This window comes from Scleropages formosus, chromosome 14, assembly GCF_900964775.1.
Source record: "Scleropages formosus chromosome 14, fSclFor1.1, whole genome shotgun sequence".
Lineage (NCBI taxonomy): Eukaryota > Metazoa > Chordata > Actinopteri > Osteoglossiformes > Osteoglossidae > Scleropages > Scleropages formosus.
This window is the reverse complement of record NC_041819.1, coordinates 12,599,640-12,627,295: the sequence shown is the minus strand read 5'-3', so window position 1 is coordinate 12,627,295 and position 27,656 is coordinate 12,599,640. Positions and strand designations below refer to the sequence as shown.

The following is a 27,656-nucleotide window of genomic DNA, read 5'->3' as shown; positions in this document are numbered from 1 at the left end:
TTTCATTTTAATTTTTATCTATTTCACACCGTTGTCCAAGGTGGCTTACAATAGTCAATCAATTTTATAACGATTTAATCCATTTATACCACCAGGTATTTGTACTGTATCAATTCAGGGTAATTACCTTGGTCAAGGGTACTACAGCAGGAGTGGGATTGCAACAGATAACCTTGAGAGTACAAGACAAAGGCCTTAACACACTAGACCAGCTAGTGCCCCCAGGTGAAAACTAAAAGATTTTTGCATGGGTCACGTCCGGTGAGGAAATGAGCCCAGCTCACCGCGCTGTTCCGTGCCATGGTGGACCACCACTTGGGTGCTATCAATACTTGCAAAGCAGGCTTTCAAACTAAACACACTAAACATTTCATACTAGTACACAAAATATTTTCACACAACGCCCAGCCCAGGATTTCATGCGGAGCAGCTTCCATCAAGGCCGGCTTCTCCAGCAGCGCAGGAGAGAAGCAGCAGGGATTTTTTTTTTTCTCTTCTTGCTGTGACCTGGATTGAGAGTAGACAGCAGTACAACACATTTTTGTAGGTCAGGAAGCTCTCACACTTTCTATAGCTCCTGTGCGCTCTTGTCTTGAACATTCTCGCATCTCTTTGTTCTCCTTCTTCGGGAGAGAAAAAATTACATATAAACAAGGAGACGTCTTATCTCTGCACGAGGATTCATTCGTTCAGAGAAGCGCGGCAGAGACGCTCGACGAGACGCGGCGGCTCGTGCGAGAAGTTCTCCTCGGCGCGCTCGAGCTCTCGGCTCGGCCGCTTCTCATTGGTCAGCGCGTCAGCCGAGGAGGAGAGACGGAGACGGAGAGTCGGGTTCCTCGGAGCGCCTCGCATTTTCACACATCTGCTGCTCCTCCTCTCCTCTCTTCTCCACTCCTCTCCTTCCTCCCAAGTGAGCCTTCGATCACGGTAAGAACCCGAGCGAAGGGAAATGTGTTTCCCAGCTACAAAAAAGCACAAAAACAAAGCAGTGTAACCTTATAAGAAGCGCGGCACGAGGATTTGCTGTTGTGTCAGATGCTCAGCCTCAGTCGTGTGTGTCTCTTATTCTTCTTCTTCTTCTTCTTCTTCTTCTTCTTCTTCGTAGATGTTGCGAAGTATCTGCGTGTTTCTTCTCCTGGCGGTCGCCTGCTGTCACGCAGAGGTACGTTTTTATGACTTTATTATACCTCAAAGTTTGCGGTGTGTGGCGTTACGATATTTTCCAACGTAATGTGCGCAACCGCCGGTTTATGAGCGCGGTACCAACTGGACGTCGTCATGATTTTAAAGCCTAGCTAACTTGTGTTGGATTTTTTTCACTCATCCCTTGGTACGTGCGGTGTCTTAAAGGCGAACGGAGCGTGAGGATCCACCAATCAAAACGAACGTATGGTTAAAAAAGAACTTTTGAGCCCTTGGTGTCTGAGCCTGACTGCAGTCTGCAGAGGGACAGATGTTTCCCTGGAAGTGCACACCTCAGGCTCAGATACCCGTGTGTTTCTCCCCACAGGGACACGGGTACACGTCTAATCTGCTTCATTTCTTTGTTTCAGGTTTTAATGGAAAGCAGCACGGCTAGTGAAGGTCACCTCTGGTGTAACATAACTGAAGGATGAGTTTTCATGAATGCGTCTATGATCGAACTTGGAAGTCACAGGGTAGCACAGCGTGGCGGCTTCAAAAGATGTTAAAGCGCGGTTTAAGAAGCAGTTTGGGTTTAAAATGTTGCGTTCACAACAGATGCGCCCGGTTCATTTCGCATTTAAGAATTTTCGGAACCGCGGTAGCATGTATTTCACGGTTTTCAGTGGAACATTTCTGAATTTCACAATCTGTTGCAAAACATGTTTCAATAGTGTGCCTGTTTGCTAAGAGTACCATGGTAAGAGTACACACTACCTTGGTAAGGGTATTTCTGAGCCCTCTGCCAAGTCACACTTCAACATCTGTGGTTCTCTGGCTGCTCCTTTGAGGAAACAGAAAGAGACAAACACACACGGCAGGACCATCTCCAGTGCAGACTGATCACAGGCTCAAAGTCTCAGCTGCTTTACACTGTTTATTCTGGTAATGGACTCGTTGTGTGGTGATCAGAGGCCACCCCAGTGACTCTAGGTGTGAAAGCCAGGGGGGATGGAAAAACATTTGCCTGCAGCAGTGGCATTTGTTAGATCGAGGGGCATGGTGGGTGCGCGGGAGGTCCCCAACACCTCTGCGCAAATGCAGCTGCTGTGTGTGTGTTTGTGTCACCGTGCAGTGGTGTAACATTACGGTGGCCATTCCACAAACATGTTCATTCAGTCAGACGCTGTCAGGGCTCTGCAATGACTGAATAACTTACACTGGGTGCGTGTCGCTCTCTCACTAAATCAAACAGCTGTTGAACACCTGTTTGCATACTGAGGGTTTGGTTTCAGATGAAGAATAATGTTCTTCCATGCACTGTCAGAGATTTCGACCAGTCAATTAAACCAGTAGGGCTAAAGGTATGGCTTTGGGGAGTAGCTGTGCTGTGTGGTCTCATATCCTAAACCAAGGTAATCAGGCTTACTTTGTTCCTTGCATTATTCAGGTTGTAAGAGCTGAGGTCAAATACCTATGAATTAACTTAAGAAAAAACACAGGAAAGCTGAAATGAATGACAATGTAAGTCCCATTTAGCCATGTGCTGTCTGACCAGCAACAGCAGTGGCTGATAGTATCAGGTGTCCTACTCCAGCATGTCCTAGCACAAAGAAAATGTATTCTGATTTGCTGGAGTGAGACATTCTGTGTGGATGTCATTTTGGCTATGTAGTGCCATAAATTGGTGTTGAATTACTTTATGGCACATGCAGTACATCCATTTCTTTGGTTTTTCTGTTCACCAGATCAAAGCACAGTGAGCTAATGAAAAAAGCGTGTTACTGATGGATTTTAGAAGAATCATGTTGTGAAATTGTGTTATAACACAGCAAAGTACTAAACATCTTGTCTTACATTGTTTGAATTAGGTGTAGAATGACAATGCAATGTGCTCATTGTAAAACCAGATAATGCAGTCACAAGCTAAGTAAGGGCTGTACCTCTCAAAGTTGAAAAGCCATTGTAAAACTGTGTGGCTAGAGGTGATATTCCTCAGCAATAATGTAATTTCTGACTTCACTGCTCAGCAGTGTCATGGTCAGAGCAGAAAACCGTTGCTCCTTTGATGCAGCTCTCTAAGAGACTCAAGGCTCTATAGACATGTACTAATGCAAAAGCAAGGAATGTATTAAAAAAGCAAGGGTTGAGGGTCACAGATGCCCAAGGGATAAGCAGAATCTTTTCAGGGTCTGGACTGAGCCAGTTACTCCTGAAGATTTGCTTGACTTCTCGTTCCTCTTGGGACCTCTATCTGAAGGTCAGCTTGTTGCAAACAGACACCCAGTTTCTGCTGAACAGTTCAGGGTGTTGTTAGAAATGGGGAATTCTGGCAGGTCCATGCCTACCACACAATGGCAGGTTTCATGCTTGAGAGGCCTTTGTGTTCTAGTAAATGCAAGTAATGTGTAGGATGCATCTGAGATGGTTTGGAGTTGCCTACACTGGTGCCCTACCACTGGTTACTTACTGGTTACTCAGTCCCATCTTCCTTTTGGGGTGCTAGAAACCATTCTCTCAGCACTAAAACAAATACTTGCTTTCAGCATTAAAATTTGCCCTGATTTCTTCATGACTGAAAGTTTTTCCTTCTGTAGCTGAAGAACATGCACAGCAGAAGAGATGCTCTGTCTGGGTGACTTGGTCTAAATGAAACCAGACTGGCTGCAGGAACGCATGAAAGTCGTGTGGTTGTTCACGGCACTAATCAACATTGAGTCATATTTTGTTTTTACATGGTTTTGTTCTGATTATTTCTTGTCCAAAATTTTCACACATGGTTTTAGGACAAGACTGATTCGTTCTCCATGAGCTTCAAACAATAGTCGTAGCATATTGCAACAGTTATATATTCCATAACCTCAATTAGGCACATTAATTAGGATGTCAAATACCAACATTTTCCATTACCTGTTGCAAATGGTAAAATAATTCATAGTCTGTTTGTGGAGAAACTGCCATTAACCAAAAAAGGTCAAATTTAGCATACGAAGACCTTTAAGTGGAAAGGCAGAGAGTAAATTGGACCTGTCATATGACAGGCACTTGTGTTGCTCTAGCCTTGTCTAGAGCGATTATATTGACATATTCTGATGCCTTTTTAATCTGTAGCTGTCAGGAGATTATAAATTATTAAAAACTCCACACTGCTACCACTGTGCACCATATTGAAAGAGAAAGAACTCTTGCAATTCAAAGATAACTGTGCCACATCACCAGATAACATACTTGAGTTTGACAGCCTTGAGAAGTTGATACCATTCTGGGAAGATTTGCAAGTAGTTAATAAGATGGTTGCTAGACCATAGAAGGACGTGTTCATGGGGAGCCACCTCCTACCTATGACTTGTCGTTTTCATTAAATGTCTGTCTAGTGGAACTTGTGCTTATGTTAGTCTCTGAAAAACATTTGGCATTGAAGATCGTTCAGTATCTTGTTTTTGTGCCATGTAATATGTTTTTCTTTTTTATGCTTGTTGTAATTAGGGACTCTTGTTGGGGAAGTGCCAAGTAACCCTCAGAACATCCAAGACATGCTAATATCATGCAGTATTTGTACACTCTGTCTCAGTTTATGCAACAAAATATTTATGCTTTCATTAGCTTTGAAGCTCGGAGCCCCAGAATGTTCTGGAATGCTGGGAAGAAAGGGGGAGACAAAGAAGTCAGTGAACTGACCGAAGTGACACCAATTAAGACATAAAAAGAATCCACAGAGTAAGCAGATGGATGCAGAGTGGAAGAAAGGTGAAGAAAAAGGGAGCCAAAAACAGATGAGAAATAAAGGGAATATTATAGAAAAGAAAAGGCATGTTGAGAAAAAGGTGGAGAGAGAAGATGCATCAAGAGACTCAAGCACTTGTCACAGAGCTGTGCCATCTGAGATGTTCGCTGTAGAAGGATCTCTCTTTGAGTGGCACAGTGGGAGCAGCTCTCAGAATAACTGTGCTTTTTGAGTCACCAGCCTGCTCCTCGGAGGGTCAATACCCCCGGGGCCGAAGAGATCACAGCCTGCAGCACTTGTTTCCTCCCTCCTTGTTCATGCACCTCCTGTGTTGAAAAGATGGAGGCCACGTGAGGCAGTAGGCAACAGGAAGCGCTCTGCCTGTTCTTTTTCTCCATGAGGCAGACCTTTGTCTCGGCTGCCTCACGTACAAAGGAATTTCTCCACCCAGTCGGCATCTCGTGCTATTAAAAACGCGGTGCTGTTTTTCGCTCCTGCAGCCAGGAGCAGTCACAAGAAGACAACACTGCTGTTAAACGCAAAATGCAGTCAACCTAATGTGGTCAGCCTCAACGTGGCGTCACAGGAGCCAAAGTGGTTGTTTTTTCAGTGCTGTTCCCACACATAGTCTGGGCAGCCAGTGCCAGTACCCCCACCTTCCCCCAGGGCTCCGAACTATGATCTAATGCTTACATTAACATGATTCTTGTAACTCTTCTGGCTCTGTGCAGCACGCTTCACTGAAAGGTAGCGTGTTGTGCTCCTGAAGCTGTGCTAAAAATAGCCGAGCTCTGTTGGAGAGGGGCCTCTCTGCCGCCCGTCCTCCATTTTGGAGTCACAAGAGAGACACACAAACTGTTTGGGTGTGCAGAGTTTTGATGATGATGGGATCCTTTTTAACGGAGCACTTCAGTGTGAAATTACAAGGTAAATGTCTGCACACACAAGGGCCAGCTGTTCCCATCACGATGGCTTCAAAGGCCACAGCCTCCTTCAGCTGTCACAGCTAATGGTTGGGAGATGTTGACTCACACAGCCCAAAGTCTTACATCTGGGAAGTTTAGATGAGTTTTTATGCTTTTATGACAAAAACAGAGGAGCAAACATATTGCAATGAAAAGTTATTGAATAAATTCACTTCAGTTCATGTGTTCTTACATTTAGCTGTTGTTTTTTGTGAAGCAACTGACAATGTTGAACTGTTTATAATCATTTATCCTTCTGTATAGCTGGGTAATTTTACTGGAGCAACTCAGGGTCAGTACCTTGCTCAAGGATATTACATTTGCAGGTGGGATTGAACCTGTGGGTCTAAAGGCAACAGCTGTAAGCACTGCACTACCAGCTGTTCTGTGCCTGTTTACTTAGGATGACTTCTTTTTTAATTCTCACTGCAGTTTGTGAGAGTTGTGTTTTGTGTATGTGCCTTTCACATAGAGGTTCAGACCCCACTTCCTGGGATGAAAGGGAACCAATCTGTCAGATGACAAAGGGCAGGAGGCCAGCTGTCTGTGTCTGCTCAGTCTGATGGAACAGAGGGCCAATGAGGGGCTTTAACAGAGGCCAGCTGGACAACTTTGAGTACAGGCAGCTGAGCTGAACACCTGAGATAGTTGGGTTCACAGCTGGTCACACCCACCCCTGGTCATTGACTCCACAGAGGGGGTCTATGTGGGTATGTTGAGAGACTTACCATGCTTTTTGTTGCTGTGTTTTATGACCTCATGCTCTGTGATTGTTCTCAAGAGCTAGCTTCTGGTGACAGCAGGACAACACACCACACAGCAGCACTAACTTCTCAGAGGCCTAATTCACATTTATTCATTTAGCTGATACTTTTTCCCCAAAGCATCTTACAGTGTTAAGGATACAATTATCACAAGCTTACAATTATTTGCCCATTCATACAGCTGGGTAATTTTACTGGAGCAGTTTAGGGTAAGTACTTTCTTGAAAGTTACTACAACCAGAAGTGGGGCTCAAACATACAACCTTTGGGTCCAGAGGCAGCAGCTTTAACCACTACACTACCAGCTGTCTCACTCTAACCACTATGCTACCAGCTGTCCCAGTTAATTTAAAGAATGAGTTGTGCTTGTCGCCGTTTTCCATGCCTACCTCACTGTCACACTGCATCTACCACATGCTCATGTGGCAGAAGCCTTCTTCAGCTGTGGAGGGGTTAGTCTAATTCTGCCTTGGTGAGAAACGGCGATAGCGCTCGTTCCCAGTGCCAGGCGCCAGACCAGTTTAGGGCAGAAGGCGATTAATCACATTGAATGCCCTGAGTAATGAATCTTCTCCCTTTGTTAGAGCAGAGCTGAAGACAGCTAGAGGAGTTTTTAAGCTGTATATGCAGCCAAAGCGAGCTGTCTGTAGAATGAGGGAAGCAATTTGCATTTTAAGACTGAAATTAATTATCAGAACGGTTATATAATGTGAATTTGCTAACTCAGGAAACCGGGACCCAGTGGGAGGGAGGATTATTCTTAACTGGAATATCTTAACTTAATATTGAATTTCTTTTACATTTTGTCACTTAATAGTCAAAGCCAGGGACAATAAGTGAAAATGACCGGAGGTGAAATGCAGTGCAATAAAGAGGTGAAGTAGAAAAACTGTGCAGGGTTGTGGCAGTGCCACTGTAGGGTAAAGAAAAGTGCTACACGTAGAAGGTAGTAAACAATATTTATGCTCCTTAGAGTAAGTCTTGCAGGTATTAAAGCAGGGTGACATTTGCAGGTTGTTTGTAGGTGAGATAGTCTTCAGTGGAAAATGGACAATAGCTTTTTGTTTCTGGTGGACATTGGTGGCCAGTTCCTCTAGCTTATGGGCATGATAGATGAGCACACTGTGAAGAGAAGGGACAGTCAAGTGTCATTGGTCACAAACTGGTCATCACTGACATTAAGTAACACCAGTAAGCAGATGACGGTGGAAGTCCTACATACTTCAGACTGTTGAGCAGATTTCATCCTGGATCTGCTGGAGCGGTTGGGAGGTGGGAAGTGAAGAACTTCTGTCTTCTGCAAGTGAAGTATCAGTAGCTGGAGCAACAGGAAAGGGTGTTTGGGCTGTTTTTGTATGTGTGTTTCTTCCCATCACAAGACTGTAACGAGAGAATTGTGCCAGAGATTGCAGCCCTGTGAGTAAGCGTGCATTCCTCTGCGGTGCTGGTCAGCCATTACCCAAGAGCTCTGACTATGGAGATCATGGCAGGCATTGACATAAAATGGCTGGTTCTCTCCCCTCCCTCTGCTTTGCAGAGAGGTTCACATCATAGTGAATTATTTAGTTGTTTAGCAGACAGTCTTACCCAAATGGCTTACAGGTCACTGCTGCACATTTTATCCACATATATGTTGGGGCACCAAAGTTCATTGGGTTAAGTACCATGTTTGCAGTACAACAGCAACAGCCCTCCTAGCTGCAGTTCTGGTTTTCCAGTCTCTTACCATCTATATCTGAAGAGAGAAACAAGAAATCAGTTGAGTGAACAAGACAAGAAGAGATGGTTTACACACAAAGGGGGCATCTCTTACTCCACCACTTAGAGCTGCCACCCTGTACACAAGGGGCAGCAGCAGCTGGTGGCCATACTGTGCACAAGGGAAGAACTGCTTGGGAAGAGTGTGTCATTGTGGGGCAGTCGAGGTATTCGGGGAAGGGGGTGGGGTGTATCATTGTGTCATTGTGCATATGGGCCCAGAGGGGTGGGAGCACTGTGTTTATCTGTGTAGCCATTTAACTGCTTGCAGATGTGTTCAGACCTTTGTTAATGGTGCCTTTCTCTTCAGGACTCGCCTCTTCTCTCTCTCTAAACGCACTGTGTGTTTAGAAATCTGTGCAGGGGAAGGGGGGTAGGGGCGCAGGGGATGTCTGCCAGTAGCCACCTGCAGAGTTGGTGCCCCTGTCTTTTTGAGAGGCAGGGTGTGATCATTCTCCTCCCCTCAGGCCTCAGGGTCTGACGTGTAGGAGGGCCATCCGTGATGTCTCTGAAGCCCATCTGTAGAGTGAGGGCCACCACGCTTTGAAGACATTCCTGGTGTCCCTTCCCAGCAAGAGCCTGAAATACAGTTAATTGGGCCCTTTGAGCTCCACTGCCTCTTTGTCGCCCCATTCAGAGAGCGCTCTGGAAGCTGAGCACTTTGAAAGGCTTCTGAAGAATTACTTTAGGAGCAATTGAGTGGCGCAGTATGGAAAGCACGCTGCGAACACTTCGCAGATGACACACAGAATGAGAGAAAAACACGAGGCCGGATATTCATTCAAGCGTATCTCTATTTCGCACGCCGTTTGAAGTAACTGCCAGGTTGTTGCTGAATCATTAATTGCAGAGGGATTGGTGTGTGTGTGAATGACTCAAAAAGACCTCTAGAGTGGGAGGGGCTTAAAAAGGATGCTTTAAAAAGCCGTTCTTTGAACCCTCCTTCGTCCTGACACACGTAAACATACTTCTACTCTGAATAGCTGTTTTTCAGAGCTTCTGCAGCCGAACGATACCCATATTTCCATTTGTGCTCTCGTACAGAATACATTGTTCTTATTGCCTCTTGCAGTTTTGGTTACAGGGTTGACTGTTAATTAGGAAATGTTATGTGCAGTGGGGGCACCTGAGCTCATTTTCATTCTGCTGTACATTTTTTCATATGGAAGCGACATGAGGAGATCCCCCATCTCAAGAACATAAGATGAAAACAGTAGAGCGAAACATCCTTGAGGAGAGTGAAGAAGTCTTATTATTCTGTTTTTTCTTCTTTAAAAGCAGGAATGTGTAAAGTAGCCCACCTGTGTAGGAAAAGCATAAATGAGCCCAAAATTTCCAGTGTTCCACCCTACAGCGTGTGAGTTGGTCGCAAGTGCACTAATGGTCATGACATCATGCTGAAGAAACCCGAGAGAGATCGATCACAGCCATTTAGCTCACATCCGTGTTTCAGGCCTGTAGTGTCTCTGGTTTTTTTTTAGTCCACAGAACGCGGTGGAAATGATGTAAGAGTTCCATTAGTGCCGCTGCCTTTGAGAGCTTCGCGCTGACCTTGAGTGCGTCCATTTGCCTTTGTGGGCCTCCGCAATAACACGTGCGTCAGGCAGCGGGCGATCTCTCGTGGGTCACGGGAACAGGCAGTAGAGACAGAGCAGAGGACGTCCCACGGAGCTCCTGGGCCGCAGGCTACGTCTCTGTGCGCTGTGTTGGTCTTCCTCCACAGGGATGCCAGCAGCGCCGGCTGCCAGCCACTGAGCGGTTCTAGGACTGAAAGTTGCATTCTGAATTTCGTTGGCGACATGTCGGTGTCAATGACGTGTTTCACAGTTCACGGCACACATCCCGAATATCCGTCAGACAACGGCGGTATCGACCACCTCACTCTGCCGCTTCAGCATCTTGAGCTTCGCAGGCATATTGATTTTAATCTCCAGCACACAAGAGTAGAGGTGCCTTCTTCAGTAACAGGCCCTTACATACGGCCACAGAAATGACTTGTGTGGGTCATTGTGGGCACAAGAATGGCTTTGTTCGCATCTTGTGTGAGAGGCCGTGTGTAATTTGTGGGCCTTGTGGAGTTACACATTGTGTACTTCTTTACTTTCAAACAGGGCTTTTATCTGTGCTCTGCAATCATTATGATGTACCGAATCATTGTTGGGTATGTAGTACTATGGGGTTGCATTTATTTCGCATGTAAAACACTGGAGTTAAACTCAGTGTTTCAGTTATTGCAGGGTTTTTGCACAAAACATGCAATGATGAGAAACGCTGACTTTCACCTGGTGTGTCATCGTGCTGCAGCAGGAAGGTTGTGCAGTGTGATATTTTGAACAAGACTGGGATCCACGTATTCCTCCTCTTCACTCTTTTTCGCAGCCTCTATCCTCAGAAGCGAGTGGAGTCATGCGCACAGTGAACGCGGACGGCTTTTTTGGGATGTTCTCAGAGTTCTCTGGAGTGGAGCATGTAGCTCGATGGCACTTGATGCCTGACCAAAGGGTTCACAGGGAACCACTGGCATGTTGACTGGCATCAGTCTCTGTCTGCTTTGGTTCAGTGTTGTTTCAGTGTGTCTGTTTCTCTTTGCCTGTCTGAGTGTGTGACAGCATGCGAGTCTGTCTGAGTTCGCCGAGTTGCGTGTGAGGACATGCAAGCGCATGTTAGCATGCATGAGTTTTGTTTAAAGGCATATGTGTGTGACAGAGACAAGTGAGCAAGTTCTGTGCTTAGAATTTTGGTTACAGTGTGTGTCCAGTGGCGTCACTCCACACAGCACGGCCCCCGAGCCGATTATCCCTGAGCGGTCGGCTGTCCCGCAGTGGAATCCCAGGAATGTGGGCCCTGTTTGAGTATTAGCACAGATGGGAAGAATGTGCAAAAAAGCAGTGTCTTTTTGTCCATGTTTTTTAATGAAACACTTTGCGGACAGTCTTTATGGTGTGACATGGTATACTGTGGTCATACTTGTGTCCAGCCTAATGTGTTATTCTTGTGACTGCTGTTTTGTGGATAGTCGTGTGTGTGTGTGTGTGTGAGAGAGTGTGTTAAATACGTGCTCTTCCTATTGTGGAAGGTGAAGGCTGTATGGATGAGCTGTATGTGTGCAGTGCTGAGGTGCTCCAGAGTCTGCTTGTTGTACCCAGACTGTGAGCCTCAGTGTTTGCCTCCCTGGCCCGGGCCCCAGGTTCCAGAATGCTCACGTGTCTAAAGACTCGCACACCGAGGGGCAGGAGGCCGTCTAGACAGGCACCGCATTCTTCTCCGAGGGCGCAAACAGACCCCATGCTTTCTCCTTGGCCCAGCGTTTGATAAATACAAATCCCCCACCCCCCATCCTCCCTTACCCACATTCCCACAACCACACTGTCCTCAGAATGGGCTGCAGTCCCAATAGAGTAGGTCAGGGTAGTGTTGGGCTTTACACAACCCAAGACTTGATTCCATCAAAAAATGGGACATATACAAGTACTGAAACAGGAGGAAAACTATGTTCCTTTCTTTCCTAGTTAGTAATTTGACATTAGTTTGTGTGATTGCAGTGGTCAAGAAAGCACTAATATGTGAAGTAGTGTTGATCGTTTGAGCGTATCTGTGCTCAGCATCACCTTGGAAATGTCAGGAAGGTCTGTGTGAAAACAGAAAGATCCACAAATTCAGTGGTAAAGGTTGCAACTTGAGTATTTAGAAGAGTTTACAAACACTTACATAAATGAAACAAATGTAAAACTAGCCTGAAAACAAATAGATGGGTTACCGGGAGCTTTTTGTAAAGTGTGTACATGGTGCTTAGATTAATTACCGACTTTTTACACTGTAGGCTAGAATGAAGCCAGTGTGCATGTTGAGCCCGAGAGCTAATTAGCACTGGGTCCATTTTCTTCCCTCTCTAATTCTGATGATACATTTCTGTTGGCCAAAGCCAGGTACATTATAAGTTTCGCTCATTCGCTCACAGCCAGTGTTTGTCATGTTAATGTGTTTTTGGACTCCCCTCGGCAATAATCGAGGACAGTTACAAAGTGCCTCCTCAGTTGCTCATTTTGCCGAATGACTTCGTATTTTTTATGGACACACCTAAACACAAGAGCCCTACAGACACACGTACACAAACATACACGCTCAAACGGGAGCCTTTCTCTAATTCCCCCTAAGCACATATCATAGATGGCTTGTTAAGAATGCCAGAGAGAAAAATAGGCAGAGCTTTTCGCATTTAAAAAAAAGTGTCAGGCCTCTTTCTCTGGGTGTCAAGCAGCACACACCGTGTTAGAGCAATAGAGGACTAAATGCCTTTTTGGGACCCTTTGATTGACTTCATCCTGCTTTGGAAGAACCAGGTTACTATATCAGACATGGACTTGCACAGGATGAGAGCTGAATGTACAATGTGGGTGAGATCTGTCCAGAAGTGGACTGGGGCACAACCGGGAACTGGACACACATTCCCACGGTGCTCCACCCAGCAGACTGCCGTACATGTCGGCCTTGGCTGCGTCAAGAGAGAACAGCCCCCTTCCCTACACGCGTGTTTGCTGTACCGCTGTGAGTGACGGAGGCCTTGTTTTCTGTTTGTTGTCACACAGCCCGGTCTGGCAGTCTGCGGAACCAATCAGAAGCTGGCATCACGCATCGAAACCGCTCTCCCGCCTTTCACTCTAATTGCGTCTCAAACCTGCTGGTTCCCTGTCCTCTGTGAAACAGGAAGGAAACATCTCCCGTCGTGTAAACAGGGCCCATGGGACCGTGCCTGAGGAGTCAGGTTGTCTTATAAAACGCCCCAGGTCTGACAGAGCTGCAAGGCATGCTGTGAGCTCGCTGGAGTCGACCGCTCGGGGTGTATCGGTTGGAGTAAAACCGCACTTTGAGGATTTTTGCAGCGATTGCTGTTGCCTGAATGCAGTGCGTTAATAGAAAAGGATGAGTTTTACACTTAGTGCAAGATGTTGTGTTCTGTAGACCATGACTTAAGACCAAGAAATAAAAAAACAATATTGCCTTAATAAGAGAGTAACGCTGGGAGAACCGCTACAGGCTGCTTGCAGTCACTGATAATGGATGCTATTAACAGTAATGCAACACATTAGGAAGGAGCGCCTGCACATTGTGCAGAATGTGCTCTCCGAGGAGCTCTTTGTGTTAGCTCAGCTGAGATGTTTGTTTTTTTTTCTTTTTCTGTTTTGGAAAATATAGGCCCTATGCACAGTAGATAGGATCGAAATTCACCATGGTATCTTCATCCCAGCTGTCCGCAGTGCCCTGCACACGTCAGGAAAAGGTCCCGTTTGTCATGTTCCTTCAGTTCATAACTGTTTTTCGTACATCTACACAAGGCCCTGTTTACCTTTAGTGTTTGGCCTTCCTAATCCAATGGCCCTCAAACAGATACATATCAAGTTGTTGCCTGCTGCAAAGACCCTGTAGAAGAGAAGGTTTGTGAAGGTTAGAGAAGGGTTCAGCTGACTCCATTACCCGAGTAGCACCTCCTCTTGTATCACGCTGGCCTGACCTAAGTAGATGGTTAGGTCTTTGTTGCATTTTTTCAGGTAAGAAAGAGCAGAGTGTCTTTGCTGAGCACCACTGAGATCATAAAACTGGTACTTGGTAAGTACCTTGGATGGGTCCGACCCCGGGAATGTCTTTGTTCATGAAGTGTACACAGGTCTCCCCAGTCCCATCCTTCCTGTCCTGTTCAGTGGAGTCTGTTTGCTGATGGGCTGAGAATGTGCTTTGGAAAATGGAGAAGGATACAGCAGAAGTGAAATGTGCTCTGCGCTGAGTCATCTCAGAGCAGCCACCCAAAATTAATTGCTCGGCAGACTGAAAAACTTGAGCTCATTTACAGTTTTATTCATACTTTTCAAGGGCAATTGAAGACACAGAAGTGAACATTTAGTCAAGGCTTGGGGTTTGGGAATGCACTTCAGGTTGCAGCTCAACAAAGGTCCAATATTCAGTGCGATTTCCCGCTCGGAGAGCAGCCGGAAGAACAGGCCGTATCCCAGCAGGCCATTGTCGCTGCTCTCGGAAGATCAGTGCAGAGGTCATGCAGGTTACACCTTCTCACGGCCACAATGATGAGTGCAGACGGTCTTCAGGGGTAAAAAGCACCACAAACCACAGTCAAATGTGTTAGGATGAGTTCCTTTACTGCTGAATTTTGCTGTCCTCCCTCACGATGTGAGCTCCGGGTTCGGGGGCCATTCTGGGTCATGCACACATCTCTCTGAACTGTGTTTTCCACTAAAGAGGGTTGCAGAATTGGGGAGGTTAACTAGGGAGCAAACATCAGGGGGTAAACATATCCTTAGGACTGTAATCAGTAAAGTAAAATGTGCCAAGAGGAAAGAAGAAATAGCAAAAGTGACCATAGCTGTGTATCATTTGGTTGGCATTTCCACTTCTTGTTTGTAGGCCAGTGAAGCTGCAGCTCCCGAGAAATTGAGGTCGCTCTTCTCCACCCATCTTCCCTCCTCGATCGGTGCAAGAACGCGCTCTCGTCCTCCAGCCCATCGCTACACCACCTCACCTTCATTTGCTGAAACATTTTGGCCAGAAAAGAGATTTTTAAGCTTGCAAGTGCCCAGTTTTTGGCTCTAGTTTGAAGATCTTTACTGTACTTTGGCAGTCGTAAAGATAGAAATCGCCTCTGACTCAAAATGTCAAAATAGCTTGTCCTTGGGAGAATTATGGGGTACAACTCTAAAGCCGATTTTCTCACTGAGGAATCAATATTTTAGGTTCGGAATATAAAACATAAACATGAATGTATTCATTCATTCATCATTCATCCATTATCAACAACCGCTTGTCTAGTTCAAGGTCACGGTAGTCCAGAGCTTATCCCGGAAACTGTTCTCTCAAATAGTACTTTTAGTGCCTGGTTAAGATTACTATGTAGCGACACAACCGGCGTTGCTTTCTTCTAAATACAGGGCTCGGTTCTTTTTCAGCCCTGCTTTACACAATAGCCCCATTCTGCCGGCTCGCGGAGACTCCCCAGGGATTGTGAGAGCTGGATCCGACTCTTGCTACCTGCAGGCAGCGGTGACCCTGAACACATGAGCACGATCGGTGGAACGCAGGGTCCAGCGGGATCAGGGGCAGGACAGACATGGTGTGTTTGCAGCAAGCCCGGCGAGGTCCTCGTGAAGCTGCTCCACCCTGCTCTTTGTGCTCAGGCCCCTCTCTGCGCTCCTCGCTCATTTCACTGGAATGCGTCCCCCATCTGTTTCCTATTAGCCCAGTTTGCGGGAGCGTTGACTTCATCGCAGAGCCAGCGGTGGGGGCGGCTCGCAGAAGAGGAAGTGGGCCGGTCAGGCGAATGAAACATGGCTGTACCGCTGGGTTCACATTATCACACGACGTGATGTTACGGGGACGCTGAGGGGCCTGACACTTTGTCCGTACTTTGGTTTTTCGCACTAAAGATCTGTTGAATATCCTGACAACATGTCTTTATTTCCCTGAGGTTCTCGTATTTAGGATGTTGGCAGCCGTGCTCCTTTGCCGCCGTATTTGCTCTGGGCTTGCCGTCCTGCAGATGGACACAGGGAAAAAGCACGAGTCCTTTTGGGTCGACTCCAGGTCTCTGTACATCTGTCCTACCTGCATCTCCCAGGGAAAAGGACCATGTTTGTTTGTGTTATGCACTCCTTCACAAAATCAGTGGATTTCCACTCTCATCGTACGTTGACCCCTATTTTGGGTTTGAACTGGTTAAATTTTAAACGCTACAGAAGGCTCCTGTTTCCTTACTGCATGACTGGAGTTGGGAGTTGAGTGATTCCAAGGGCAGGTCCCATTCTGGGGGAGACTGCAGCCCCCGTTCACTGAGGTATGAGTCTTTGCTTCCCAAAATCCACACACATCGTCTCCATGGTGACATGTCACGTCACCTTGTTCTACAGCATTCCTAACAGAGCGCACGGAGATGCGTGTTTTGCCATTTCGAGCAACGCCGTGTGTCCTTCCCTGGAAATCACTGAAAACAAGAAGCTTGGTGCTTTTTACTCAGAGTAATTTTCACGGAGAACACCTCTTAATGTGATGTCAGTGGAGAGGTCGGTTCGGCAATTCATCGCGCGTGTTAACATCCTAAAATTTCTCAGCACTTGAATGGTTGTTCGCCGTTGTGAAAAGGCCACGTTCCGACCTCTGGCCTCATGCTTTGAAGAGGGCCACCGCGGTAAAGCGCAACTAGTCGGGGCCCCGTGTAACTCCTTTCACAGCATCTCTTAGTGAGTCTGTAGCGAGATGTAAAAGAGAAAGCCCTGGCTATGCGGTCTCTAAAGTCTGCCGTGCGTTTTGTGGAAGCGTGTGGCTCAGCTTGTGCGAGTGTGTGTCAGCACTTTGTTAGACAACAGCGGCGCCCATGAATGCTCACACTTGGACAAAGGCGTAAACCTCAAGAGGGGTCACAGGCCTCACGTGTGGCCCCCTGTGGTCGCTCAGGGGTTTGGGTCTCGTGATGACATTTGGAAGTAATAGAGCAGCATGCTCCTCACGCCCGAGCGTGGCACATCGGGACCAAGTGTGTGTGTGTGTGTGTGTGTGTGTGTGTGTGTGTGTGTGTGTGTGTGTGTGTGTGTGTGAGTTAGAGCCTATGTACTGTGTGCAGTTGTGCCTCAGGCCATTGGCACACGTAGGACACATTTCTGCACCAAGCTAAAAACTTCATGAAGAACTTTGCGAGTCCACATATTAACCGAAACAAGAGCAATATTAGTTAAAAATTTCCTGAAGTCCATTTTTTTGACTGGTGTGTATCATGCTTTTGTTGTATGTAAAAGTATGTTGTGTTGCGTCAACGGTGAAGGAAACAGTATGAGAGCGCCACCTTGTGTTCACTTTCTGTATTAACATATGTCTTTTGTATTGTACAATATTGAATGTTTGCCTTGTGTCTAATTACACTGCTCATTAATAGGGAGGTGTTATGTGAGCAGTCCTGATGTCTGCCAGTATTTCTCTGCAAATAGTGTGTGTTTGGAAGATGGAAGATAGTTGAGTTCTTTTTGAGTTCACCACTAGATGGAGCCAAAGGACAAACTAATTACAGCCTTGTCTCGATCAGCATGAGCCAGTCTTTAATTCCCCCAAATCTGATGCCAGGGATAAATTTACAGAAGGAATATCTCTCCTAAAACATTTCCACAGTGTCTATATTTAATAGTTCAGTTGTTATTCTTCATTTCTGAAGATGTCAGAATCATGAGATACAGGCATCAGTGACATTACGAACAACTGTAGATTTCGTTATATTCCTGATGTCCGAGCGCTCCTCTCCATCTCAGGAGGAGGTGAAGACCAAATCCCAGGTGTGTGCCAATGTCTTCTGTGGAGCAGGCAGAGAGTGTGCCATGACGGAGAAAGGGGAACCCACGTGTCTGTGCATTGAGGTGAGCCTCGGTGCAAATGCACACACAGATTTACACGGCAGCTCACGCATCCTTACATTTAGAAGAATGATCAGAATTACTTTTATTGGCCAAGTGTGCTGATGCACACAAGGAATTTGCTGTGGCTCTAGATGCTTCCAGTATGTACAGACAACAAACAGCTGACGCAGAATAAATAAATAACGTATTTGCGGAGTATACAAACACGAGAGTATAAATAGTAGTATAAATACTAAAAACTGGGAATAAATAAGAAGTAAATTAGAAAAAGTGGTTGGATATTATTGCACTGACAGGAGATCGTAGGGGAGTGTTAACTTTTCATGAGAGTGATGGCCTGAGGGAAAAAACTGTTATTATAGCTGGTCTTTCTGGTGGACGGAGTGGTCCGTAGTCGGAAAAAAGTGACTAAAAACAGGACAAATAAACGAAAACAACAAAAGTACTGGAGGGCACCACACCGAGGCAGCCATTCGCGGCGCCGTCTTGGAGAATATTGCTTTCTTACATATATACACGCTTACATACACACATATCGCGTAAAACACACGCTTAGATATATACACCCAACCACAGACCTCGCCACAGAGACACACAAACATAATTTTTCGTGTCTCACAACTCAGAGACGTGTGAGCGCATGCAGAAGCAGTGGAGGCATTTTCAGGCGGTGTCAGGGAGGAGGGTGATGTGGTGCAGGAGGACAGCTGATTACCCCGGGGGGTGTGCCATATCCCTCCAGCTGCATCCAAACCATCAAAACGGCTTGTAAATCCCTGCATCATTTCAAGCAGATTAGCGTCAGGAATTAATGGGCTCACTAAGAGAAAAAGAAAGAAATAAACGAACGTCCAACGTGCCAGCTGTGGGTAGGCCTGCCCTGTTGCCTCCTGCAGGACAGTCATTGCATGTGAACTTGACGCTGTGGCTACTATGCCCTGTGTCTCCAGCAATGCAAACCCCACAAACGCTCCGTGTGTGGCAGCAACGGCAAAACGTACCGCAACCACTGCGAGCTTCACCGTGACGCCTGCCTCACGGGCCTGAAGGTGCAGGTGGCCCACGACGGACACTGCAAAGGTAGGTGGCTCACCTGGGCTGCCGTATACATGTACGCGCTAGCTGGGGGAGCGGGAGGCAGGACCAAGGGGAAGGAAATGCAGGGTGCAGAAGTACAGAGTGCAGTATTCATGATCGGAGCGTGTGGATGCAGGAAGGAGGTAGTCAAAGACCGACACAATCAGAGCAGCGAAAGCCAAATTTTGATTGTACAAAACCTTATCTGCCTATTTTGTAAGTGGTTGTTCTTGCTTCTGGAAAAGTTCCACCTCAAACCTGCACCGCTCTGCAGTGAAGTCCGGCTATTCAACAGTTATTTCAATACAACAATAAACAAACGCAAACGTTGTTACGCTACTGTTGACTGACACCGTGACCGTTGCTCGCTTTATTGTTCTCCTTATGCTCCTACTAATGCTACTCCCCATGAATGCATATGACACTATGATTACATATTGCTTTCTGTGAATTTAAAGTGAACAGTCCGAGGGGCATTTGAAAGTGCATTATCTTTACAGATCAGTCCATTTTTTTGTGGTCCTTATACACGAAATAACATGTTCTTTGCTGTCGTATTTCCTAACATGTAACTTGCTTTAAGTCCTTTGCATTTTAAATTAAATTTTTTGTAGACATGTGAGTTTTAATCTGTTTTACTTATGTCGATATTGTGCCAGGAACAGAGAAGGACATTTATCAGGCCATTTTTATACACATTATCACTAGATACCCACTTCATATTACATCACTTCATATTACATCACTCTATCGGAGCCGTGAGTGACCTCGAAGGATGAAGCCATAAACATCGTGTGGCATTGCCAGCCTTTCAGCTCAACAGTGTCCAGAGTCCAAGAATCAGCACAAAGTTCCTCTGTTTTTCCTCAGTGGGGTACAGGAGTTTCTAGGATTTTTGCGGTCTGGTGAAAGAGAGGGCGCACTCGGAGAAATGCTCATTCATTGTCGTTGACCTGCTGCTTTGCAAACAAGTGAAACCATTTCCTTTTTTCTTGTCTCTGTTCCAGAGAAAAAAGCTGACCCAGCGGTTGCCACACCAAGTAAGTTATCACTGTTGAAAGCACTGCGCATCCAAAGCAACACACACATTTCACCCAATTCATACACGTGAACATTTTGTTGTACAGAAATTTAGTATAAGGAACCTACTCAATCACAGGACTTCATTACTGAAGGACCCCTTCCTGCAAACACAACCTGAAAAAAACTGAGTTTGTCATCATTTTCCCTGTTGGACAGTTACAATAGCAACTTCCTGTCAAGTACATATTGTTGTGTATAGCAGGTATTATCTGAATTGTAACAGGATCCTTAGCATTAGAGCGGAACCATTCACATAAAGTTCTGTGCGATACGAGAAGATACGGACGAAACGGAATTCAGTGATGTGTAGTGAAGCATATTGTGACTGGCTTATAGGGACCTTATGGATCTCTAGTGCTTCTTACCACTTCTTCTGTCTGAGTGAAGGAGATGCAGTGTGCACAGCTCAAGCAGGAGGATCGGTGTGTCATCAGATCTGCAACGGCAGACACCGGACTGGACCGTGACTCAGCATGCTGTCAGCGATTAGGCATCAGGTGCCTGACTGACAGGGCCTGCCCCTTAAAGGCTTTCCTGCACGTAGTCATATTGGTGTGATGCTTCCTTCGTCTGCGTGTTCCCATGCAGTTGCGTGCTACCTGGCCGACCGCAATGAGCTGCGCAGCCGCATCATTGAGTGGTTGCAGGCGGAGGTGGTCCCCGACGGCTGGTTCTCCAAGGGCTCCAACTTCTCAGAAATCCTACTCAAGTACTTCAAGGTAGGTGTGAGGCACATGTGTGCCACTGGAGCAAAGAAGAGGCAGCTTAAAGCAAGGGTCATCTTATAAAGTAGTGTTTATATTGCGATGAGCGTGTTTTATGTGGGTGTTATTTTGGTACCTTATAGCAAATAATAGCAAATAGACTTATTCACTGAGGTCATGAGATCCAACAAAATGCTCATGCAGCTTTATAGCATCAGGTGGTATTTTTCTTCATTCTTTTGGGTAAAAGGACACTGGAGCACCACTACGAGATTCAAAGGGTGTGCGTGGGGCATGGTGGGAGTATAATGTGGTGGTCAAGCATGAGAATAACATTTGGAGTGGAGCTGTCTGGAGAGAAGCGTGGTTCCAGTCATGCTGTAGTATCCTTGTGCAACATACTTACCCTGAACTGCTGCAGCAGAAATTACCCAGCCGTGTAAATGAGAAAATAATTGTAAGTAGCTTAACAGTGTGAGTCGTTTTGTACAAGAGTGTGAGCTAAATCAATAAATTGAAAAAAAAAAAACACAGATGGGTATTCAGATCATATGAGTCTTTGCAGGGGCAACATGAGTTTACCAGGTCTGGGACCATGTGCCAGAAGGTGTAATTACAAATCTATAGCTACAGACATTCCCTATACTAAATGTCGCCAGTCATGGTGGCTTGTGCCGTATTCCTCTAAAGCCTTTAACCTGAATGTCTGGGCTGAAACATTAATGCAGTGGCCGACTCAGACATGTCTCAGGGAGCAACAATTGCTCTTAATGGCTTGAAGTCATCTCTGAAGAGCCCCCCCACTTTGTGTGCTGAAGAGGAACTACATCAAATATTCAGGTCAGCAGTCAGCCAGAAGAGCTACCATATGAAAGTCATAAATGCATTTCCTTGCTTAAAAGAAAAGCAGTGGTTGTGCGGAAGAGCCTGGATGGGATGTTTGGCTGGAATATTTGGGCACGCGGAGCACTTTGATTGTGTTCCCTGACAGAGGAGCCCTGGAACATGACAGAAAGTCGTGGAATGGGAGATTTCTTCATTCACAAGCAAAGGCTGAGGTCTAAAAGGTCTCGCAGCTCCACTGCTTGTGGCGTACAGTACTGCATTACTACCCCATAGGTTCCCAGCATGCTCTCTGGCTGCAGACTCCCCATGTAACAGCTCTGATTTCAATGGTGCAATGGCTGCGGAGGGCTCTCTAGAGTGATGACCAGTGCAGCAGCCTGGGAATTCCTCCGTGAATCCTAGCCACGCATCCTATTTTATGAGAAGTAAAGGTTACAATCAGATCTGACTAAGAGTACTTGATCTTATTTCTGGCTTCCAGCCATCTATCGTTTAGAACACACATAATCCATAAATATCACAGAAGGCGTGTCACCTATGCCGCATAATGACAGTTTGAAACGTTGCTCTTTATTGATTGCTTTTCTGACCTCAGGATCCTCTCTGCAGCATACTGAAAGATGGTCTTCGGGGCCTGTGTCTATTAATAAATAACACATTATCTAACCTTGGGAAAATATCTTGGAACCAAATGATTTTTGCTAAACCTTTACGACTGAACATTAGGACAGTTTACAATGATACTCGTCCTTCTTCGTGGAGAAGCTCAGTGCCTTGGCCAACCCCCAGGCCTTGTGTAGGCAGGAATGAAAAGCAGCGCTTGTCGTCATCCTGCATTCAATTATGCTGCCGTATAATCCTAGAAAATCGATGATAGACTACTCAGTAGAACCCAATTTTTTCTATTCATAGTTTTGTAGCTGTAGGAAACAGTTTGAAATGGCCATACCAAATCAACAGTCAGTTAAACAACTTGACCTTTTATATCTTAATGGCACAACGTGGCCAATATATCAATGTAGGCACAACGTGTTCAATCCAGAAAGTTGCTGATTTTCATAGGGTAGATCTCTTATGCCAGGAATTTGTTGCGAGTCTTTCATCTGTATTGCTATAGAGCCTTAACATAAATTTAAAAGATAAAAAATTAGGAAGGTGATCAGAATTAGTCTATCCTGAGTTTTGCGCACCAACTCGAGCGATGAACATCGGTGCATAAAGTGGAAAGAAACAAACTAGGTTTACTTAAGAATCACGTTTGCTACTATGTCTCTCTTTCTCCTAATGTAATGCACAAATTGTATTTTCTTGGAGATGTACATCGGTTTGGAGAAAAGCGTCTGCTAAATGAATAAATGTAAATTTAATGTAAATGTTAGCGTAGGGGCTCTATTAGGAACCTATTTTATCATTTTCAATGGAAAATGATTGTATGTTTCACTGGTATGATTGTGGTCCTTTTACAGAACTTCGACAATGGAGACTCAAAGCTAGACTCCTCCGAGTTCCTGAAGTTCATTCTGCACAATGAAACGGCCATCAATGTTACATCCTATGCTGATGAGGAGAACAACCGCCTTCTCAGGTGGGTCAGCTCAGAACCAGCAGCGTGGTCCATGTGGCAGAGCCTTTCTTGGCATGTTAATTTAAAGTAATACTTGTATTTTTTACCAGTTTTATACATGCTTTTTACTACCATAGAGACGGCATAATAATAAATCCATGAAGATATACGTTATGTAATTTACATTTACATTTATTCATTTAGCTGACGCTTTTCTCCAAAGCGACTTACAATATTAAGAGACATTTACAAGGTTCCCGAAGTCATTATGTGAGACAACACCTCCAGAACACCTGACCGGTCATCTTATTGTACCTTACACCCATAGCATGGAATTGTACTTTTTTCCAGTTTAGTTTATTTCAAAAGTTAGGTAATCTTCTTAAGGCTGCAGCACAATTGTTTTGTAGATGATCCTTTGCTCCCTTTAACCTGGATGAATGTGCAGGAATTGCTGACACTGCAGTGATGTGTTGTGAAGATAATGGTTCATATATTGTGAGCAATGAAGGTGTCTTTCTCTGGGTTAGAGGCAGACAGACCTGCCTCGACACCGAGAGCAATGTTTTCTTCCAAATATGCTTGTTTTTATTATTTAATGATGATTGCTGACTCCACTGACCCCATGCCCAAAGAACATGGTGATGTCGTAACAAGAAGTGCTGCAGTAGCATTTCTGCCCTGCACCAGCTCAGCTGGCAAGGAGCGTGCTTTTGGATTATGGATAGATCAGCATTAAACTGTCAATCCCCTGAAAGGATTGCGAAGGTGGGCAATGATAGAGGAAGGATCAGCAAAAAGCTGTCTCTCTAGATGGACTGTCAGTGTGGGCACTGATAGGGCTGAGATCAGCATTTGCTTGTGTGTACATTTCTTATGCTTCTCATCAGTTTGTCATAAAAGGTCAGTGTCATTTGGTGAATTCTGTGTCTACCAGTGCATTCTTGTTTGTTCCTGCAACAATCTGAACCATCCCAAGTCTGGACTTAGTATTCAGAATTGAGTGTGTGAAATCCATTAACTAAGAAACTCAAGTCTGTTGGACTTTCATTGCATCCTTGAACAGCAAGACAGCTTGCAATATGTTTATCCTTTGTGTTCTTACAGGAGCATGTGCGTGGATGCCTTGATTGAACTCTCAGATGAGAATGCTGACTGGAAGCTGAGCTTTGATGAGTTCCTCAACTGCCTCAAGCCAGGCTTCAGCCCCCCAGAGAAAAGTGAGCTTTCAGAAGAGACACACATGTGTACACACAGTCAGATTACATGACTACAGTGTACACTTTAGCTGGATGTAACAAGTCACATGTAAATGTTTCGCTCATTGAATCTGAAGAAATTGGGTAATGACCTTGCTCCAAGCTTTACAAACACCTAGCCCAAAAATGAAGAGCGAGGAGGGTAGCACAGAAATGGCTCTGCTTCTTGCTGCCTTGACATACGGTAACTCTGTGCTCAGCTAAGCAGGATTCCAGGCAAGAGCACTTACTGTAGTACATGTCAGATTGAGAAAGAAAGTGATGGTTGTAGTTCAAATCGTAGGCAGCACCCACAGAACCTCAATGCTCCCCTCCACTACTCGCAGAGTGTGCCCTTGAGGACGAGACCTACGAGGATGGCGCGGAGACGCAGGTGGAGTGCAACCGCTGTGTGTGTGCCTGCGGGAACTGGGTGTGCACCGCCATGACCTGCAATGGTGAGGCTTCCTGGGTCAAACCCCATCCTTTCCCATCTCTTGGTACACCTATTCTGGGTCTGGACACAATGCAATCAACATCTGTTGTCTATTTACTGTTTTTTTTTTTTTTCTGTTTGAAAAAAAAAAAAAGAAAAACTTTTGCAGCTGCTCTTTTCTTATGGACGCTGTTCTCAAGATTTATCTGAAAGACTTTGAAGGATCATTAAATAAGACTCAGTTTAGCCCAATTACTGCTTGTAAGGAGCCTCACCAAGGGACTGTTGGTATAAAATCATGCTCTGGATGATCATGTTCCCTTCATTTGCCTGCCATCAGGTAAAGACAAAAAGGCAGGTGTGGAGGAAGATGACGGACTTGACCAAGAGATGACAGAGGAAGAGTGGGGCCGGCGGGTGGCTGAGCTCAATAAGCACCAGGTCAGGGTTGCTGGGGCTCTGTGGTGGTAAAGGGACCAGCCAGAGAGTATTAACTCCGGACTCTTAAAACAATGTATTATATCAACAAGTTAGAATTGATTCATTTCAAACTGAATATAGCATGTCTTGATATATCGATACAGGTTCGTGTAATGTATCATTTAGACAAAGGTTTTTCTTTTTTCCTTGACTGTAATGTAGTGAGCAGAAGTCAGTGACACCCAAGTTTATGTTTGACACATGGCGTGTTGCAGGAGACAGCTGAGAAGATGAAGGGAAGCACAAAGGAGGTTTAATGAAGACAAATGAAAGCGTGAGAAGAAAGAGCGAGAACGCTCCAGTCACTTCACCAAACTATCAGGCTGAAGCTTGAATACTTGTACTGTTGCAAAAAAAATGCATCATTGTTGTTGTTTCTTTATTTTTTTTATAATTGTTAAATACTACAGTTCCTCAGAAATATATATACTATTATGTTCCTGTTGCAGTTTGTTAGATGTGTAGTTACTTTTATTTTATGTTCCTGTGTGAAGTGCTGTAACCTCTTTGGCATTGTCATTGCATACCTTGGGAGAACTCGTCATCACATTGCAGTCTGAGGATTTTCCATTAGATTAGCTTGAAAAAATGTTTGAATAGGAAAAAAAGCACTAGCAATGTAGAAAGACTTTTCTGCAGTATTCCTCTCTAATTTTTCTTTTAAAATAAATTAATCTCTGTGCAGTGTAGGTAAATGAAATTTTATTTTGTAGCTGCCATTCACAGCAAATGCTCCAGATAACAGCAGCTTATCTAGGTCATAGCTGCTGGGGAGGCAATTTTTTACATTACTGACATAGTTTTTTCCTCTTTTATAGCAGTACTGAACACCTGGCGATTGTATAACATCAGGTAAAGGCTGGGGGGTAGATAAATACTAATCTCTGATTGAGAGATTAGTAATTAGTAACGAGTCTGTGTCCAGGCATGACACTGCAAGCCATGACTGAAAATTTAGATCCACCTCTGCCATTGGCTTTAAGGGCTGATATGCGTCAGTATAAAACTCTTTGACTTTTGTTGTCTGATAATGCATGGATCATGTTAATGCATAGATGAGTATGCGTGCATATCGGTCTGATAAGATCTACTGTAAATAAGGCTAATTATGGTATGTCTAGGTTGAGGCCAGGGAGAGTTTTACAATTAGTTCTATTGTTGCTACAGAATAAATTCTGAAGAAAGATCATATTATTAAACTGTATTATATACTGTAACTCTTAAAGTCACATTATGGTTTATTTCATATGAAATATTGTTTTAATGCAAAGAGACGACCAAAGTAGAATGGAAGCAGAACCACAGACATCTCTTTAGTAGAAAAAGAAAAAAAAAAGAAAAAAAGACATGACATTTGGTAAGGGTGCTATGTTTAATGCTTTAGTAGGATTATTCTCTAATAGCAAATTGTTACATTTTACTTTAAAAGGAGTAACATTTAAATCAGCTGCTTCACTTACACATATAGGGACTCATTGTTGAAACTAAGAATATATTTAGCAATTTTACTAACACTACTTGACATTTTCTTCCAATGTCTTGTGCACCTACAGTATATGCATATAGTTCAAACACACTATTCAGTTTTAATGTGAGAAATGCCACAATGCTTACCTTTAAAAAGTTGCTAAAGTAAGGCAGCGATTTCTACTTGCTTTATTTGTAATATATTCAGTCAAGTTTTGGTGCTTGTTTTAACCCTAAACACGTAGCTTAATGAATATCACTGGCACAGGACTTGAAGTGCATTTTAAGTGTCAAATTCTTGTATTTTAAGGACACAGTTTTAACTAACATTTTTTATTATCGTTATTCATAAAAGGAGGGCAAAACTGAAACGGAAAAGCATGTGTTCATGTTATGAACGAGTGGCACATAACCACATGTGAGGCAGTAGTGTTGAAACCAAAGTTTGCTGTACGATCTGTGATAATGTACAATTTCTCCAGGGAAAGCAATACTCTGGACCCAGCAACTACTTTATACCTTTGTTCTCAAAACATCACTCTTAAAGAATAGAACCGCTGTAAAGTATGTACTGCAGCTTAGATGCATGATTATATGCTTTTAGTTTTTTACCGTAATCTTGCTTACAACTTGTGTATTGTGTGGTTATTAGTGCCTTAAAATCCTAACCGTCCAGTCGATAGCAGTGATGGTGTCCTCACCAAGCAGTGAAGATTGACAACAGTTAGAAACAGCACAAGTACATCTTGCAAATTTGTCCTTTTTCAGTACGTTACTTTGTCACGAACGTGCGTGTGGTTGTGTATATATGTGTGTACGATTGTCTTTCATTGTAATGTGTGGAAGATACGAAAGGATTTTGTATTCCTGTAAGACTTTACTATTGTTCCTTCGCTATTTTTTATTACAACTACTTGAGGTATATATGCCAATAAATAAAATTACAACTACTGGATTAACCTTTCAGAGTCCATGACATCACCGCACATTTCTTTTTAATTGATCATAAAGCATAAGATGTTTGTGC

At 44.6% G+C, this 27,656-nt stretch overlaps 1 protein-coding gene across 1 annotated transcript; it reads left to right on the top strand.

The window, feature by feature from the left end:
* The first annotated feature begins 782 nt into the window (after window positions 1–782).
* LOC108920067 (follistatin-related protein 1-like) lies at window positions 783–27,584 on the top strand. Its single transcript, XM_018728543.2, has 11 exons — window positions 783–927; window positions 1,106–1,162; window positions 17,630–17,734; window positions 18,685–18,814; window positions 19,819–19,851; window positions 20,483–20,613; window positions 22,911–23,029; window positions 24,116–24,228; window positions 24,594–24,704; window positions 25,023–25,123; window positions 25,378–27,584. The coding sequence occupies exons 2-11, from the start codon at window positions 1,106–1,108 to the stop codon at window positions 25,417–25,419; spliced, it is 942 nt and encodes a 313-aa protein (XP_018584059.1). The 5' UTR covers window positions 783–927; the 3' UTR covers window positions 25,420–27,584.
* Window positions 27,585–27,656: the final 72 nt, after the last annotated feature.

Excerpts from the sequence above, each read along its gene's own strand:
- LOC108920067 (XM_018728543.2), top strand. The coding sequence starts at position 1,106 with ATGTTGCGAAGTATCTGCGTGTTTCTTCTCCTGGCGGTCGCCTGCTGT. Across the intron at positions 1,163-17,629 it reads TCGCCTGCTGTCACGCAGAG|GAGGAGGTGAAGACCAAATC; the intron begins GTACGTTTTTAT and ends TCTCCATCTCAG. Across the intron at positions 24,229-24,593 it reads CTTCAGCCCCCCAGAGAAAA|AGTGTGCCCTTGAGGACGAG; the intron begins GTGAGCTTTCAG and ends CACTACTCGCAG.